Source organism: Citrus clementina, unplaced genomic scaffold, assembly GCF_000493195.1.
Source record: "Citrus clementina cultivar Clemenules unplaced genomic scaffold, Citrus_clementina_v1.0 scaffold_2, whole genome shotgun sequence".
NCBI lineage: Eukaryota > Viridiplantae > Streptophyta > Magnoliopsida > Sapindales > Rutaceae > Citrus > Citrus x clementina.
This window is the reverse complement of record NW_006262688.1, coordinates 26,718,661-26,738,542: the sequence shown is the minus strand read 5'-3', so window position 1 is coordinate 26,738,542 and position 19,882 is coordinate 26,718,661. Positions and strand designations below refer to the sequence as shown.

General features: G+C 36.9%; 1 protein-coding gene and 3 pseudogenes across 2 annotated transcripts; 1 reads left to right on the top strand and 3 right to left on the bottom strand.

Moving 5' to 3' along the window:
- Positions 1-3,319: 3,319 nt before the first annotated feature.
- LOC18052084 lies at positions 3,320-6,048 on the bottom strand (annotated as a pseudogene).
- A 2,489-nt stretch (positions 6,049-8,537) lies between these two features.
- Positions 8,538-10,573, bottom strand: LOC18052083 (annotated as a pseudogene).
- A 186-nt stretch (positions 10,574-10,759) lies between these two features.
- Positions 10,760-12,945, top strand: LOC18052082 (annotated as a pseudogene).
- A 2,936-nt stretch (positions 12,946-15,881) lies between these two features.
- On the bottom strand, positions 15,882-19,678 carry LOC18052081 (receptor protein kinase TMK1). 2 transcript variants are annotated; one of them, XM_006448048.2, is made up of 2 exons: positions 17,030-19,677; positions 15,882-16,669 (listed from the first exon to the last, which is right to left on the bottom strand). In XM_006448048.2, the coding sequence occupies exons 1-2, from the start codon at positions 19,338-19,340 to the stop codon at positions 16,137-16,139; spliced, it is 2,844 nt and encodes a 947-aa protein (XP_006448111.1). In that variant the 5' UTR covers positions 19,341-19,677; the 3' UTR covers positions 15,882-16,136. The 2 variants fall into 2 exon arrangements, with proteins under 2 accessions (XP_006448111.1, XP_006448112.1); XM_006448049.2 differs by having other exon boundaries at positions 16,611-16,695; positions 17,030-19,678.
- Between the last annotated feature and the right edge of the window lie 204 nt (positions 19,679-19,882).

Sequence of the window (19,882 nt, the reverse complement as noted above, 5' to 3'; positions counted from 1 at the left end):
AGAATAAAATTATATATATAAAATTCAGCTAGAAGTTCAACAAAAACATTTTTCACTGCAAATAGGATAAGATTATAACAAGTTCAACATGCACAATTAAAAATAGATTCATAAGATTATATTTCTCTCCAATAAAATAGAGATTTTCAAAAGTAAATTTAGTCAAACATACTACTTAATATGAAAATGGATATATAATTTTTATATTTTTATAGGGTTTTATATAATTTTATTATTTTTACTTGTTATATAAATTAACTTAATTTTAGAAAAATATGGATATAAATGTAAGATTGAACAATTTTTGTGATAATTGTGCATCATTCATTATACCAAATTACAAATCATGTAACTATCTAGTGAGTGCAGTATTACTCAAATAATTTGATTTAATTTAGAAATATAATTGCCATGCTTAAATTATATAATTGTAAGTACAATATAATATAACATTATTCAATATTAGTTGCATTTAAATTGTAATTATCCATGTCGTGTACCATTATGAATTTGATTAATGTTTAACAAAAAAATTATTATAACAAAAAAGATTAAATAAAGTAATTAATTTTACATAAGTTTGTATGAATTAATTTGCATAAAAGATTGTTTGTGAGTTTTATTTAAAAATATCAAATATTAGATGCTTTATATTTGTGGTATATATAAAACATATTAATGTTAGCCTATAATAATAACAACAACAGTATTTGAGGGGTAATTACATGTTTGGAATCATAATAATTCGATAGTTGGATGAACATTACCCTCATTTTAGTAGGTAGAGATTTAAATCCCTATATGTGTATCATGAGATAGTAAGATTGATTTCTTCCAAATATTTAGAAATAAATTGATTTCATTATATGTTTAGATATTTAGATTGTAATGCAATTAAAGATGATAAAATTGTTTTGATAGTTTCTTAAGCAAAATATCATTACATTTATAACATAATAATAAAAATAGCTTAATTAATATATAATTTATTTTACTTGATTATATTTAAATATTATTCTCATTAGTATATAAGTTACGTTTTTTAAAGCAAATTGTCATTTAATTTATAACATAATATTAAAAAAATAATATAATTATATTTTTAAATATAGTAGTCTAATTATTTAATTATATTTTTTCATTAGTACATAGGTTAAATATATTAACTATATTTTCCATGAATTAAAAGAAAAAGAAATATTTTCATTTTTTAAAGTTGAGGGGGTCTTTGATAGTTTAATAATTTGGAATTGATTTTCTTAATATTTACTTAAAATGAGGGATCTGTGTGATAGTTACCTTTTAATTTTGGCCTCTTTAACCAATTAAAACGATGGTACCGGTGGCCGGTTACATGCTGAATTAAAAAAATAGAAAAAAGCAGCTGTACGAGATACAGCGGCTGTATTTTAAGCGGACCCCTTTACGCGTACCAAACGCGCACCCAACAACTGTCAGCGTGAAGAACAAAATGGATAATAGTAGTGCTTTTAGCACGATTTGTTTTTTTTTTTAAGTGTGAAGTTGAAACAACATATGTACGTAGGGCCGGTTCGAATGGAAGAAATAGAACAAACAAAAACAATAATATTGATATTGAGGCGTTCATATTACACACCTTTTGGGATTTGAAAAAGACGGTGTAGCAACAGACGCCAAGCATCTAAAGTGAGCAGCACCAATCGAAGAATGTATCATGTGCAAAACAAATAAAAATCTGGATTGAAATAGCCATGTGGGTGTTTCTCTTCAAAGATTGAAAACATATGGGTAAAGAGAATACGACCACTTGAACAAAAGTTTGAGTGTTATTGTTCCAAACTTCCAATAAAAATTAGTTCAGTATTCCAACGTGCATCATGAATTGTTTAAAATTCAGCAATTCAATCAAGTGACAAGTTTATACCAATTATTTCAGTTTAGATGGAAACCAAACTCATACAAGTTGATTTTTTTTTTTTTTTGTCTTTATCGACTCATCAAAAGTTTAATTAACGTATATACTTTTATCAATGTGAACCCATCTCATTTTTTGGAATAAGAATAAAATTATGTAGGTTGATATCCAGATGCTCGAAAACTAGGTGTGTATAACTATGATTATCTGACTGATCAACATCGAACAACCTGTTTCGGTTGTCTTTACTGACGAGGAGAGTGGGAATGGTAAAGGATTTTACATGAAAGGAAATACAATTAACAAAGGTACAATGATTCAGGAATTAGGACTGTTTGATCAGATTCTTTTCAGAAGCTATAGATTGGCTTTAAGAAGTAAAGATAAATGTTGTTAAAGGGAAATTCTGCTTTGCTTGAATCAGTGTCCGAATAGAAAAACTAAAAAACGACGTTGTTTCTCGGTTTGCCTATTCTGGCAAGATTTTCGGGTGCCCTAACATGAATGATCATAAAATAAAGTTTAATAAAAAAATTTGTTTATTTTATAATCTAATCCATTTGTTATAGATATTAAAAGCACGTGATCGTACGATTTCTTTCTAAAAGGAGTTATAACTTCATCACTGGACCTCAATCTTTTGCTGCATTGAAATTATCTGAGTGTTGGTATCTTTCGGCTGCTTCCACTGCAAGGAGGATAAGTTCAAAAAGTTAACCAAACTTTCATTGGTGAAAGTGATTTTCATATTTTGCAAATTCGATTGCCTTTTAATTGGATGTCGTTTTGAAAAGAAGCATTTGGATGGAGCCTCATTTTGCACGAGTAGTCCACTCGTATAAGATAACATTTTATATTGTATTAGTTCTTGCAATTCAACATTCATGAGCCTATCCAATCGGTGCGGTAAGCGATAAATGAAGTGACATGCTCATAAATTAGGAATAAACCACTAATATTTTTTCTAAACAGAAAATGTAACTTGAATTGGCTGCTAGAAAGTGGAAACACTAAAATGGCCACAATATGACAAGAAAATGGCTCTGGAAATGTACTGAACTTCTTCTTTAATCACACTCAGGAGACACGATTCTTGGTGGTACGTACTCAAGCTGAGCTCTATAAGAGGACTAAATTTTTCATAATGGGCTTGCACTGGATCCACTAACCGGAAATAACCCAAATGGTTTGGACCGGATTTACCCTGGTAGTGTATGGGCTGGAAAACCACAAGCCGGATTAACAATTTCTCAGAAGTTGTTTTAAAATTAAAGCGTAAAAGAACTAAGAACACAAACGCACATTCGGCCCAACAAGAACCCTGGTTTTACCCGGAATGTTTGATGGTTCATTCCCATCTCTGAATATCGACCAATCACACAAGATTGGCGTAGTGGTACATTTATCAACAAAGAATTCTTTTTAAACAATTTTAGCTAGTTTAACAAAATTCTGAATTTGGAGGTGACAAAAAATCTGCAGGTGGCATGGTTTCCATAGCTCGGCCAGAGATGAGAGAACGTTCACAACACGAGCCATGTCAGGTCTCCTGTAGGGCTCGCTCGCGCAGCATTGCTCAGCTAACTCGGCCACCTTCCTTACACTGGCAAGAGTTCCGTTGTCGAGCTCGATTGTTTCGTCCACTGCCATTCTAAACGTGTCTTGGTTTATATGTACTGTTCGGAACCATGTGACAAGGTACACTATATTCTCTGGATCAGAATCATCACTTTCATTAATCGCTTTTCTAACAGTTATTAACTCCATTAATATTACTCCGAAGCTAAACACATTAACCTTTGTTGTCACTCTACCTGTCACTGCCAAATTACATGTAAAATAAATTCATTTTCAACAATATGTTCTGTTTTGATGAACAATAAATAGAAACAAATCTAAAAACTAATAAAGTAAATTTACCTAAGTACTCTGGAGCAAGGTACCCAAAAGTGCCCGCTATTCTTGTCTCAGTTGAATGTTTCCCATTCTCTGGAGCAAGGCGAGCCAATCCGAAATCTGCAACCTTAGCCCTTATATCATGATCGAGTAGAATATTGGATGGCTTAAGATCCCTATGAATGAAACTTTCATGTGCTAAACCATGCAAATACTCAATGCCTCTTGCAACATCTAAGGCAATGATCAATCTTCTCGACCATTCAAGCGGTTTCAGTCCTTCATCCTTCCAGTTGAAAAGATGTCTATTGAGTGTTCCCTGTGACATGAATTCATAAACAAGAAGCCTCTCTTCACCGTCCAAGCAATAACCGAGAAGTGCCACCAAATGGCGATGTCTAACCTTGGTCAGAACTGCAATCTCAGACTTAAATTTTTTCAAGCGTCGCTCGCTCAATATTTCGATTTCCATCCTTTTGACTGCTACCTTTGTCCCGTCTCGAAATTCCCCTCCGTAAGCAGTTCCGAACCCTCCTCTTCCCAGAATGTTTTGCTCTCTGAAATTGTTGGTCATTTCCCTCAAAACTTTAATTGAAAAAACAAAGTTCCCAACCCCAAGCAATTGGATGTCACTTATCATCGCATCTTGAGATTTCTTGGAAACAGTTTTTGGTCGATGAATCCTAGGAAGGAGTTTTTGTTTTTTCTTATACAAACAGAAGCCTAATCCAACAATAAACAAACCGAAAGCAGCACCAATCATCACGGGAACCAACACAATTCCAGTATTCGAATCCTTACCTGTGCCTTTTCTTTGGTTTTGGCCGCTATTGTTCTCTGGGGTTGCTCCTGGGTAACTATTGTTTCTGACAATATTGGGGTTCCCATCACTTTTTACGATCACGGTTTGCCTGAATTTTGGTACTTCACCAGAGAGATAATTGTTGGAGACATCTAACATCTTAAGGTTAGGCAGGAATGTTAGCTCATTTGGAATAGTGCCAGTAAGTGCATTATTCGAAAGGATCAAGTTTTCTATCGATGTAAGCATAGAAAAATCTGAAGAAATTGGACCCTGAAGCTCCAAATCCTTGAAATTAAAGACCGTAATGTTTCCTACTTCATTGCAAAAGATCCCCCTCCATGGCTGAGAGACATCGCAAGGATCATTTCGATTCCAACGTTTTGCAAATACTAGCGGATAACCCATAGATTCTACAATTGATAACAAAATACTGATACGACTATCACAAGCAACACCAGGATCACCTAAGCAAAAGCTATTAGTTGATCCTGGAGTCATATCCACTTCTACTCTAGAAGTATTAAACTTTGGGAAAGGACCCTGGAAAAAATTGTTAGCCAAACTGACAAAACAAAGAGGGAGGAACAATACCCGTCAACTCGTTACTCCTCAAACTCAATTCTTCGAGACTGGTTAAACTTGAAAAATCCGGCAAGGGGCCTGTAAAATGGTTAAAATCAAGCCTGAGTTGAATTAAAGAAGTCATGTTCTGTAACACTTCAAGTGATCCATTGAGCTTTGCATCACTCGTTTGTCCGTTCAACCAAAGCTTCTGAATTTAAGACTCACGAAAACTTGAGAAGGAATTGGTCCTTCAAGATTGTTCCCAGTTAGTAGCAAATTCCTTAATCTAGGAAAGTTATCTGCCCCTAGAAAATCAGGAATGCTCCCTGAAATATTAGCCAGATTTGCAGAAAATGTCTGCAATTCCGTGGCATCCTTCAAACTTTCAGGTATTTGCCAGGAACGGAATGGATTAAAACCAAGAGTTATGGATTTCAAAGAAGTTAATCCGGAAAAGAAATCGGTGGGTATGGATGTGAACTGATTATTACTCAAGTAAACATATTGAAGAGAACTCAACCTGGCAAGACTTGGAATCGGCCCTGATAGAAAGTTTCCTGTCGCATGCAGTACTGCCAATAAAGAGAGGTTTTTGAGGTCAGGAGGGAGGCTTCCGGTCAGGTTATGGTTGTTGATATGGATTTGGGTTACCCGGTTATTCGAGCACAACATGTGACTCCATTCACACGGATCTGGGTCGGTTCAATTTAAGCTTTTCGGGTTTCCTAAGCTGACTTTCAGAGATTGCATGACTGCGACATCTGAGCTGGAGAGGGAGAAGACTGAGAGAGTACAAGGAAATTAATAGAAGAAAGAAAAGGAGAAAAATACCCAGGTACAGTTCCTTCGTTTTCCTAAGAAATTTCAGAAGTGGGAAAATTTCCATGGATATAAAATGCAATCTACAAACAGTACTTGGAATAAAGACCCTGAAACATATGTACTATTCTTTGAACAAAATTCAGTAACCTGAGCTCATGAAATCTACGAATCCAAGGCTACAAGTTTCTAAAATTTGGGGACTTAGCAACAACAAAGTTATATACATAAAGTTTAGGATTCAAATTAAAGACATTTGTTTGTTTCAACATGGAGGGGAAATTACAATGCTACAGCCCTACAACATAGATTGTAAGGGCAAGAGGGTACAAATAGTCTAATTGAATAATTTACCAACCTTCAGGCTCAATGTTATTGTTGTTCACTTGTTTAGTGGATCGAGGTTGTTTTTCTAATGCTAACATAAGATGTGGCTATTAATTAATGAAAAAAGTATTTCAAAACAACAATTTATGTAATCGCATATGAATAATAATGTACACAGAGTAAACTATATTTTAAGCATTATCATTTTTCTTTTTTGGGACTATCATATTAAGTGCCTGTTTGGTATGACTTATTTAAGAATCATAAGTGTTTATTTAATCACATAAACACTTTTTAAAATTTTTTATGGTGTTTGATTTTTTTTTAGTAGAGTTTTTTTAGCTTAAATAAGCTAATTTACCTCTACTAGCAAAAGCCCAAAATTTGAGCTTTTGGGAGTAGAGGTTAGAGAGCTTTTTCAAAAAATATATAATATCAAAAATATTCTTGACATATTTCACTAATTACAAAATACCCTTTGTATAAAACCTACCCAACGAAAATTGTTGCCGCCATATAAACATATTGTTGCCGCCACTTCACTTTATCTCTTTTTGTTTTTTTTTTTAAATAACCAGCACTTTAATTTTGCAATCTCTAATACATAACCAACACTTGAGAGAGTAATCATAGTCATAGCCAACGTTTTTGGTGAGGAGGATGTCAGGTAATATGACACTTCTCATGTTTCGTTAACATTTCAGTTCTATTATTGATTATCATTTTAATTTGGATAGTATTATTTGTTTAGGAGAATATATCAATTATGAAATTTTTAATTTTGAAAATTAAAGAAATGATTGAATTGATTTTTTCTTATTAATTGATAGCTTGGATGCATTTTGTTACATGTTAAATAATTATAAATACATATCCTTTTTGATAATTTAATTACACAAAAGAACTTTTAATTTTATACAACCAAACCGTTTAATGATTCAAAAGTACTTTTTTAATTGACAATCAAACACCTAATGATTTTTTATCCAAAAGCTCTATTGATATAAGTTCTACTGCTATAAGTTCTATTTAATAAGTTGTGCCAAACGGAGCCTAAATAAAGATGATCACGAAATAATTTAATTAATCTTCTTAAAGACTGGTCTAACGGTTCAGCTGTGTTTGCTGCCTTACCACTTGAGGAGACGGCTAGAGCCGTGCAAAAACACGAGAAAGAAAAAGAGAAGAAGACAATAACAAAAACAATATTCAATGTCCTCTACTGTATGTCGTTTAGCAAGAAAGCCGTTGATTCGCTGCATGGCGATAGTTCTTTGCGGCTCAGGGTTATGCACAGACGTTTGAATACTGAGACTGTGGAAGTATATATATGGACAATTTTTGAAGCATTTATGTGGGAATTTTCATTGACCTAAAGCAGTCAAAGTCAAACCCATTTTCCATCCTTTGAAATCCAAGCCCAAACACGGTAAAGGGTACACGTATATAGAACCCTTTGAAAGGAGTTGCAAAATGGCCCTGGCGGATCATCAAACCAGTGATCGAAACTGTTAGCGAACGCCAATGTTATCAATCAGCCACGAAGATACCTTGTCTATATAAAATTATAAATGTGGGAGCAAAAGTCCCTCGTAGTCTTAAGGAAGTGCATGCAATTGAACTAACATTTATGATGAATATGCCAAGGCTGAGCAAAAGTAAAAAAAAATTTATGCTTACATTGATATCATTAACAATGACATGACCTTTCTCCTACTAATAAAAAAGATTGCACGCCTAAAAGAGTCGCAATACCACTAAGAAAAGAGCCAATGAAGCCTTTAATTAATATAGCACCACATCGTTTAATTTATTCAAGCATCGATTTAGAGAATGAAGGGTACAAATTTCCATTCACCGTCTTGGTTTTATACTTTTATTAGACGTACACAAATTATTAGTTTGTATTTTTCATCAAACAAAATCAAGCCTCAAAGTGACGATAAATTGTTTATCAATTATATTTTCTGTAGGAACCATGATACTAACCGAAAAACAGATGGCATGGGTTGATAAGTTTTCCATTTAAATCAAGCCTAATTTACCACTCTCAATATCGACACAACCATTCACAAGACTTGCGTATTGCCGAACCATTTCACAAGCTCTGGATTGTCACATTCTGTAGACTGCCATAAACAGTCCCATCTAAGACCTTCGGCTTTGGCATGTCAAAATATGAGTTGGAAGATCATAAAAAAAAAAAAAAATCTGCAGGAGGCATGATTTTCACAACTCTGCTACAGATGACAACATGATCACAACACGACCCATGTCAGGTCTCTCGTAGGGCTCACTCGCGCAGCAATGGTCAGCTAACTCAGCCACCTTCCTTACATTTACTAGAGTTCCATTGTCGAGCTTGATTGTTTCGTCTACGGCCATGGTGAATTTGTCTTGGTTTAAATGCATTGTTCGGAACCATGTGACAAGGTACACAATATTCTTATGATCAGAGTTATCACTTTCATCAACCACTTTTCTACCAGTTATTAACTCCATCAGTATTTACTCCAAAGCTAAACAATCAACCTTTGCTGTCACCTTCCCTGTCGCTGCCAAAATACATGTAAAACAAATTTCAACAATATATCTGTTAAAATAAGGAAGGTTAGGCCTATTAAAAAAAAGGGCTAGAATTCAAGATGTTTGATGAACGTGTGTGACTGTTTGATAAATGCCTGAATGAAGATGTTACGGAGGGAAGGCTACAAGTAAAGGTTTTGGATCGGCTCAGAAATCGTCTTCTAGAAGAGACACATGAAATGCTCTGGAATTCAAGATGAAGGGCTGTGATTTATTTAGCGAAGAGACATCTATATCAACAGTGGATTTTATTAACTTCAATCCAAGCCCTTAATCATGTAAAACCTAACAGCGAAAATAGCAAATGCAGTGTATTTATACTGTCATTTTCAACATATTTAAACTAGGAAGAAAGCAAACAAATGTAAAACATAAATTAAATTTATCTACATACTTCGGAGCATGGTGTCCAAAAGTTCCTGCTATTCTTGTCTCAGTTGAATGTTTCCCATTCTCCGAAGCAAGGCGAACCAACCCAAAATCTGCAACCTTAGCTCGCATATCATCTTCAAGTAGAATAATGGATGGTTTAAGATCTCTATGAATAAAACTTTCATGTGCTAAACTAGGCAAATACTCGATGCCTCTTGCAACATCCAAGGCAATGATCAATCTTCTCGACCAATCAAGCGGTTTGAATCCTTCATTCTTCCAGTTGAAAAGATGTCTAGCTCATGTGTCAACACAGTTTCTTCATTTTCCCGGAAAAATCAGAAGAGGGAAAATTTTCAAAGATTAGAAGATGCAATCTGAAGAAAGTACCTGGAAAGAGCATCCCGAAGAATATGTGCTATCCCTTGGACATAATTTAGTAATCTCTAGCTCACGGAATTAATCTCCAAATCCAAGGCCCTCTAACCGCACCAAAGTTATTTAGTGGTTGGAATCGAATCCAAGACGGCTGTTCATTTCCAAATTCCAACACGGATGGGAGAGTACAATGCTACCTTAATTGCAAGGCCAAGTGTGGCACAAATTATCTTGTGTCAACTCATATACAAACCGTTCAGTCAAATATTTTCTTCAACCTTGAGGCTCAACCATACATTGTTCTACTGCCTTTAGAATCGTGATTCTCTACTCATCTAAACTTTTCCTGATTTCATATGTAAATCATAATAATAATGGTGAGGACATTTGTGAAATTATATTAGAAATAAAATTAGTTCTCATAATCAGAATTTAAAAAATTACTTCAAAAATAATTATCAAACACCAAAAGTAATTTTTATAGCTTCTCAAAATCATTTTTAAACTTTGCAAAAGCAAATCTCAAACAAGTTCTCAGTTACAGCACAAGAGAATCTGTCTTTATTGAGTGAGAATTAAAGAAAATGTATTTGAAAGATTTGTTCCATGTAATAAGAGCTAGAATGAAAAATTGTACAATCACCGTAATGAAATAAAGTTTGCTTCGAAGTGCCCTTGGGTTCAGATTAAGCACAGTGGCCGGACACTAGATGTCTTGTTCTTCGTTTGATTCTTTAATGGAATCTTTTAGCTTGGTTAGTTCATAGATCAACTAAAGATTGTTTTTCCATTAAAGTCTGAAGATCAATCTTTGTAACTCCATCCTAACAGTACATAACGTCGATACTTTTAAATCGATCATAATCTTTCTTTTATTTATTGGCGTGTACAACAAAGGCAGAAAAGAAAAATAAATAAACTTACGGCATGGAGGCAGTTGATTAGACGGCCCAGCATTCATCCGGTTTTACAATTATATTGCATTGTAATTTGCTCTCCCCGTTGCCGACTTGGAAACAAAGCTGTTGTCTTTGACGGCAAATTTAGTCACTTCGAATCTTGATTGAATTTGGAGATCGAGATGATTTGACTTGAGCTGGATGTCACGTCCAATAATGAGGGCAATCTATTTGTGTGTTTCCCTCGTCTTTGTATTGTCTATTTCAGTGTCAGTTCAAACCCAGTCCAGGCCAGATGCCGCAGTAATGCAAGATCTGAAAGCCAGCCTTGTAATCCCGAAACACTTAAAATGGTCTGACCCGGACGCGTGTCAATGGAGTCACGTTATTTGCTCGGATAACGGCCAGCTGACCAATATCGAACTCCAAGACCAAAATCTGAAAGGAACACTCCCTCCGAGCCTTGAAAAGCTCTCTTCACTGGCAGTAATGCACCTAGAAAACAACCAACTCATGGGACCGATTCCAAGTCTTGTCGGGTTGCGTTATCTTCAAGTTGTGATTTTTGATAACGACAGTTTCTCATACATGCCTCCTGATGTTTTTACAGGACCAGCGTCCTTATGATATTTTATCTTAAGTAATAATCCAATTTCTTCATGGGAAACACCTGAAAGTTTGACAAATTTCATGAGTTTTGGAGTTTTTTCTGCATACGAGGCCAATGTTTCAGGGATCATTCCCGATTTTCTCGGGACGGATATGTTTTCTCAGTTAAGCTATTTGGATTTGGGCAACAACACTCTCCAAGGAACAATTCCATCCAGCTTTGGCACGTCTTCAGTTCAGACCCTTTGGCCAAAGGAGTAACACCAAGCTCAATGGATCACTTCAAGTGTTTCAATACACGAATTATTTGATTCGGCTTTGGCTTCATGACGATCTTTTTACAGGCCCTTTTTTCAGATATTTGTAGTCTTTCAAGTCTGGAAGATTTGAGCTTGGGACATAACAAGTTGACAGGTATTTTCCCCGTGTCTTCATTTGATAATCATCCTAAGCTTACCACCCTGAATTTGACTAATAATTTGCTTCAGGGTCCGACTCCAAGGTTTAATAATTCAAAACTTACAGTGGATATAAGAACTGGGTCAAATAGTTTTTGCTTAGATGATCTTGGTCTTGCTTGTGATAGTCGGGTTAATATTTTGTTTTCAATTGCGGAATCCATGGGTGCAGAGAGCTGGAAAGGAAATGATCCTTGTCCCACCTGTTTGGGAGAAATACGTCGACGAGACCAGGCATGGTGAGCAGATATTTGATGGCAGAGTTCTGCGAACCGGTGCGTTCCGTAAAAGCCTGGTGCGCGGGAGAACAGGAGCAGAAATATCCTGCTCGTCCACGAGCACGTCATCCGCGAGGCAAATTTCCTGTAAGAGGCATAAGGCCATTCCGGCTAGAGGTCGAGAGGCGAGGAGACCCGGTCGACGGCAGTTGGCAAGACATGCTCTCCAGCCCGAGAATCTAGGCACGACAGCCACGCTTTCCCCAGAACCGTGGCGTAACACGCAAGATCCCACGTTTGCCCATAACGCGGCAGTCAGAGTCCCATACCGTCTCGAAAAAAGCGGAAAACTGGGATTCAGAGGAAGCCTATAAAAAGGTAGCCAACGAAGGTAAAGGGGGCATTTTTTGAGATTAGAAAAGAAATTCTAAAGAAGAGAAAACCACGAAAAAGCCATAAGATCTGTGGCAAGCGTTCCCCGAACCTTTATATCTGACTTGAGCGTCGGAGGGTTTGCGCCGGGAAAATAACCGGCGTACTCTGACTTGTCTGTGTGCGCAGGAACCTCTGGAGAAGAAGCCTTGCGAGGAGACCCCCTGGTCGTGATGACGTTGATCGAGCAGAGATCCTGGTCGTAGAACGAGGAGAACCGGAATCCCGCATCAACACCACCTACAAATATTGGAAGGGAATTTCATGTGATATTGGAGGAAACATTACGGGTATTAGTTTCCAAATTTTGGGACTTTCGGGTAATATTTCTTCAAATTTCTCTATGCTTACATCTTTGAAATACTTAATAGTTTCTAATAATTCACTTCCTGGTACTATACCAAGCGAGCTTACAACCCCGTCGAGTCTTCAGACATTAGATGTCTCGAACAATCATCTTCATGGTAGAGTGCCATAATTTGGAGTAATTGTGGTTGTCATTACTGATGGGAACCCTGATATCGAAAAAGAAAGTAATTCACCTGGGTCACCACCTGGCAGTGGGAGTAAGATTCAAATTGTTGGAATAATTTGGGTTCAGTACGATGTGATTTCTGTGGTTTATTTGTTGTTGGATTGGGTGTCTTTTTGTATATCAGAAATAAAAAATCTTCCGAAACAGTAACGATTCAAGTTTTTAGACCTAGACTATGTGGGATTAGTGACGTTCACTCTGTTGACTTTGGAGATATGGCTATACCATTCAAGATTTGAGGAATGCAACTAATAATTTCAGTGAGGAAAATAGATTGGGAAGAGGTAGTTTTGGAACTGTATGCAAAGGGGAATTGAAAGATGGAACTGAGGTGGGGTAAAGAGGATGGAATTAGGATCTGTAACAGAGCAGGGGATAGCTCAATTTGATTAAGAAATTGCAGTTCTCACAAAGGTTCGACACTGCCATGTGGTGGCATTTCTTGGTCATTGCTTGTATGGAAATGAGAGGCTTCTTGTTATGAACTGATGCCCCATGGGACCCTTAGTAGGCATCTGTTCAACTGGGAAGAGGAGGGATTGAAACCACTTGAGTGGAATACAAGGTTGAATATTGCCCCGGATGTTGCTAGAGGTGTTGAGTATTTACATGGGCTAGCACATCAAAGTTGTATTCCACCTTCCATCATACTTTGTTCATTTACACTTGTTATTCGTACTCTTTCTCTTTTTGAGTTGCAGTAGAGTTTATTAATATTTACTCAAAAATTTCTGTAACATGCTCTTCTGAAGAAATGTGCCATATAAATTATAAAGCAAGTAATAATCAATCTTTTTTAAAAATACAAATAAATAAACTTATTCGAACTTGAGAAAATGTGTTCTAAAAAGTAACATGCTCATTTTCATCACAACAAAATCCATTACACAGGGAACAAATGATGTAATGAATCAAAAAATAATAAAAAGGCAACAGTACACTTTTATTAATAGACACGTAGTATAAGATCTTTAGCATCTCAAGAGTGTTAGAGATATCCAAATTAATAGAATAAAAAACCATGAAGGAAAATGTAAAATTTTGGAATCAGAATAAAGAAAGAAATACAAAAAGGCATGCATCCAAATAAAGTGCCTCCGATTCTTCGAGTAGAGGAAGATGAGCAAGTGCTTGACAGCCAATTCAGCTGACGTAATATGCAAACTCCAGCTCATTTACAGTTCATTGCTTACACGCTAAACGAATTTAATATGCTCATTACTTATTACGCGAAATTTAGCAATCACACATTTGAATGCAATTTCTATCGCGTGTGCTACAAGAAATCTTACAATAATTACTATAATTTATTAAAGATTTTTGGTGATTTGGAGGGATTAAGATTCTCTCAAGATTTAATTATGCACTGAGTAAATAATTCAATTGTTGATTGGTAGTTAATAAATAAAATGTAAAAGAAGTTAAATCTTACCCATACACTACCACTACAAAACACATGACAGAAGATTTTTAAAACCTCAGTAGAATTCAGATCAGGAGAAGATCCTATTCCGATTTGGAGGTGGTATATGCTAGATTAAAATTTGAATATAATTTTCCTAACCTCCATGATACCAGCAGTGTAAGCACAAAATCTTTAATATTTCGATGAAATGAAAATTTTCAAAGATTTTGAGTATCAGAAAATTGTTAATGAAAAACTAAATAGAAATAGTAAAGACGTAGTTTAGTAATCTTAAATAAACTATTTAAAAATAAGTAATTTTAAAGAAATGAATTACGGATGTGAAGAACAAAAAGGCTTAACCGGGAGTACTCAACCCACTTAAGCGATGTTTAGTATTAAAAAATTAGATAATTATAACTTAAAAATTATAATATTAGAGTGTTGGTAAATATTAGTCATTGTAATTTAAACATTGGATTGATTTGATTCACCACTTATAGGATGAAAAATCAATAATAGCCAATATTTTTTCACCCCAAAAGCTACAGTACCAAATAGGCATAATCACACGCACGACCATCAGCACCACGCTACATTTCACATTCAACACGTGTAATGAGATCTAAACACTTATCAAATCTTTGAACAAGGATTGGAGAAGTCAACGTTCAGTGATGGGCAGTTCAGTGATGGGCAAACTTTGTCGTGATGGACGCGGCCACCGCCCAGGGGAAAGATTAAAACATAAATAAATAATCACATATATGACCATGGTGACATAAATCCCTCAACATAAAACACCAACCCCATTAGACAAAACTTCCGAAAAATCCGGCTTATTCTGAGCAACAATGAATGAGAAATTAGAATTTGACGTGTTAAGTCAACACTCAACATCACAGTAATCATACGAACCACCAAATCTTTTATAATTATAAACAAATGATAGCGGTTTGGCTCGTTGGATGGAATAAAGAAAAAAGAAAGAAGTCACCACACCCAAGTGATGTATGCGTAATGAGATGTCCCCACGCAGTCACAAGTTGGGAGGATAATTCTAGCAAAAGAAATGGCCAAATGGCAATGGGAAATGAGATGCAGCTGGCAGCCATATCAAACAAAACCAACCATTCTGATTCAAACAAGTGTCAGACAATCATGCAGATCAGACAAAACACATGACACAAATTTACTAGGACATTCTCGGTGAGGATGAGCTGTTCAGGAGAGCGTCTCCATTGATTTCGTTGTCGTCATCCGTTCACCTAAACTTTGTGATACTGCATGCATAAATATCTCTTTTACCGGGACTTGCTGAATGCTGATGCCCCCATGAGAGTCAAATATTATATATATAAATTTTGGTGGGGTTTAGTTGGCTGGTCTAATGAATCCCACTCATCGCCAACAGGGACCGCATTTATCTTTTCCACTCAAATGGAGTGGCGCCATGTGGATGCTGACAAGGATGCATGACAAATAAGCAAAAGGGGACTGCACAAGCATTAGCCAAGGCATGCACAATAATTTCATTGTAAGCTTTCCAATGACAATTGAGTAGAGCCTTTTTCATGTCAAAGCAATAAAAAGCATGAATGAATCAAAATCAATTCCAATATCAATGAAACCAAATATAAGGAGTAAACTACTTGTAAATAAAGCACTTAAGAGATGAACATTAAAGAGCAACTCTTTCTCAAGTATCTCTCTATTTGCATTTTTAAGAACTTCTGAAAACCAGAAAAACATTAAAAAAAATTCAAACTACAGAGATAATGCGGAGAATTAAGGCATCTCCAGCAGAATATAGCAAAAAGAGAACCAAGCCTCACAAAGAGAGAAAACAAAGAAGCATAAAGAATGAACAAAGCAAACCTCTAGAAACCATTAACAGATACCCACATCTAATCTTCCATTCCTTTCTTGCCCTCCTTCATCGTCCGTCAGCTGATGTAAATGAATCAGCAAATCCGGATGGCCTTGTGGGTATGCTGGTCTGGGTATTATCTGTGCTGGCAAGGAATGAAGAAGAAGAAGAGTCACCAATGTTGCTGTTTCCCTCATATGCCTGCCACTTCTTTAATGCTTGCGGTAAAGTCATGTCAAGGTCGATGCCATATATGTCATCAGAATCTGGTTCTGCTGGTTTCCACAACTCGGCTAGAGATGAGAGTACATTAACGACATGACCCATATCAGGCCTCTGGTAGGGCTCCCTTGCGCAGCAGTGACCAGCCAGCTCAGCCACAGTGCTTATACTAGCAAGGGTTTCTTCATCAAGATCAATTGTTCGATCAATTGCCTTCCGGAATGTGTCCTTATTAATATGCATTCTGCGGAACCATGTTACAAGGTGCACACTGTCCTCAGACTGGGTTTCATCGAGAGCCTTTCTACCCGTGATTAACTCCATTAAAATAACTCCAAAGCTAAACACATCAACCTTTGTAGTCACTCGTCCAGTCACTGCCAAGTCATACCAGAAGTTTCAGCTTTAGAACCAGAGGGGAAAAAAATAAATTGACTCAGTAAACACCAAACACAAATCAATTCTATACACTTGAAAAATTAAAAGGAACCTCTGACTTATTAAACACAGTAAAAATGAAAAAATGAGAAGTGCGACCATCTAGCTGCATCCTTCACTGTCAAACTAAACATCCTAATCCTATCCAGTAAAGCCTTCCAGTTGCTAATAGTGCAAATGATAAAAATCTCTAGGCAGTATGTGGTGTAGGAAGATTAAACATTTGCATAAATTATGGGGAAAAAGATAATGTCGACTAGACACTTTCACCTCAATCTGAAAAAAATAGAATTAGTTACCAGCATATTCTGGAGCAAGATAGCCGAAAGTTCCAGCTAGTCTGGTCTCAATTGAATGCTTTCCATTATCTGGTGCTAGACGAACCAATCCAAAATCTGCAACTTTAGCCCGCATATCATCACCAAGAAGAATGTTGGATGGTTTGAGGTCCCTATGAATAAAACTTTGATGTGCTAAACCGTGCAGATACTCAACACCTCTAGCAACATCCAAGGCAATTGTCAACCTTCTAGTCCACTCAAGTGGTTTCAATCCCTCCTCCTTCCGGTTGAAAAGATGCCTACTAAGGGTCCCTTGAGGCATGTATTCATAAACTAGAAGCCTTTCATTTCCATCCAAGCAATAGCCAAGAAGCCCCACTAGGTGGCGATGTCGAACCTTTGTAAGAACTGCAATCTCAGACTTAAACTCTGCAAAGCCCTTCTCACTCACCACTGCTGACTCCATCCTCTTTACCGCAATCTTTGTCCCATCATGCAGTTCCCCCTTGTACACAGTCCCAAAACCCCCCCTTCCCAAGACATTTTCCTCACTAAAATTATTAGTTACGTTCCTCAAAACTTGGATTGAAATCACCATACTTCCAGCCTCGACGACATGAAGGTCACTAGGCCCACTACTTGTGAGACTTTGACTTTCACTTCCACCTCCAGTAACACTAGACTCTGTAACCGTAATCTTAACAGCATTTCCATCTCCTCCATTACTAGGATGGATAACCACAGCATTTGGACTTTGTACCCGACCAGAACGCTTCCGTTTTCTGGTATACAAACAAAAACCTAATCCAACAATAAACGCGCCACAAACAACACCGACTACAGAACCCACAATCTTTCCTGTATTTGAATTCTTATTCGCACCACCAGAGGAACCATTTCCTCCACTGTCACCCCCGGGTGGTGTAGGCGAACTCCCAGGAGGTGACTTAGGAGTAAAACTACTACTATCTTTTCCAATATCAGGGTTCCCATCAGTTTTAACAATCACATTTTGTCTAAAATTTGGAACTTTACCAAAAAGATGATTATTTGACACATCTAACATCTCGAGACTAGGCAGAGTTGTAAGTTCCTTTGGTATAGTACCAGTAAGTTCATTGCCTGAAAGCATCAATTGCCTCAGGGAAGTCAGCCTAGAAAAATTCGAAGAAATTGTACCCGAAAGCCCCAAATTTTTTAAATTGACAACGGTAATGTTTCCTCCAGCATCACATGACACACCCTTCCAGTCACTATTACAAGGATTATTTCCTTTCCAACTTTCCGCAAGCACCGCCGGGTAACCCACAGATTTCACAATTGACAACAAAACATTAACCCGGCCATCACAAGCAACACCAGCATCATCCAAGCAAAAGCTATTAGACCCTTTTGCCATATCAAACCTAACAGAAGAACTAAACTTTGGGGTTTGACCCTGAAATAAATTGTTAGTCAAATTGACAACAGCAAGCGAATGAAGATTAACCAAAGACGAAGGAACAATACCCGTTAACTGATTATCTCTCACACTGAAATCTTGCAAACTACTCAGCCCAGATAAATCAGGCAAAGGACCCGTAAAAGAGTTACCATGAAGCCATAGCTGAGTCAAAGAAGTCAAATTTTGTATCACTGCAACTGATCCATTAAGCTTTGAGTCACCTTTTTGCCCATTCAACCAAAGGGTCTGAATAGAAGACTTGCCAAAACTCAATGGAATTGGTCCTTGAAGAAAATTAAAAGCCAAATGCAAATGCATCAGTCCAGGAATCGTATCTCCCCCGAGAAAATCTGGAATAGTCCCTGTAATGTTAGCTCCATTTGCAGAAAATCGCTGCAAACCGGTGGCATCTTTCAAGCTTTCAGGTATTACCCAAGAGTCGAACGAATTATAATCAAGGATTATTGTTTGCAAAGACGTTAAGCCTTTGAAGAAGTCTGATGGCACGGAGGTGAAATTATTGTCATCAAAAAGCACTTCTTGAAGAGAACTCAACCCAGAAAGGCTTGGGATCCGCCCTGTGAGTTTATTCTTCATCACCTCTAGTACTGTTAGTGAAGAGAGGCTATTCAGCTCCTTAGGGAGGGTTCCTTCGATGTTTTGTCCGCCGATTTGGATCCGGGTAACCCGGTTACTGGGACTACACTGAATATGCTTCCACTTACACGGGTCCGGGTCGGTCCACCCTAAGCTTGCCGGGTTTCCCAGGCTGGTCTTAAGAGCTTGCATGGCTGCGGCATCTGAGCTGGACTGGGAATTAACTGAGAGGGTTGCAGAAAGAAGCGAGAGGAGAAAAAGAGAAACACCCAGGTGGCGTTTCTTCATTTTCTGGGGAAAATTGAAGAGAGAGCGAAGGGAAATGAGAGAAAGGCGACAGCTTTCTTTTCCTTTTTTTTTTTTTTTTTTGGTTTTACTTAGGGTTTTATAAGCATTGAATGCAAGGTGTTTGTTTATTTGTCTGTATGAAATTTCACCTTCTTTTAATTCCTTCCAAAGAGCGATACGTGTTTTTTCACGCACAGGTTAGACTGAGAGTGACAGACAGATGAAGCGGCGGAGATGAGGGGAGGAATGTAACACAGGGAAAATGAAAAGTTGGGTTTGAAAAGATGAGAGAGAAAGGCGTGGATTTTTTCTTTTTATTTTTGTGTTTGGAGGAAAAGAAAAGAAAATGAAAGTGAAAATAGTTCGCACATGCAAGTGGGGTCCACTTTTTTTATATGGCTTGGGAATTTGGGGACCTGGACTCGAGACCATCAAGCAAGCAGCCTGCAGCACGGCCTGATACTGACTGCAATGGACCACTCCTTTTCTATATCGCGCGGAAGTGTATTCAGTTATTATTGAGTTTGGCTATTATACAACAA

What these genes read in the sequence shown, in the direction of transcription:
- LOC18052081 (XM_006448048.2), bottom strand. Translation starts at nt 19,340, where the DNA reads ATGAAGAAACGCCACCTGGGTGTTTCTCTTTTTCTCCTCTCGCTTCTT. An exon ending in TCTTGCTCCAGAATATGCTG is followed by an intron (nt 16,670 to 17,029) that starts GTAACTAATTCT and finishes ATGACTTGGCAG; the next exon opens with TGACTGGACGAGTGACTACA.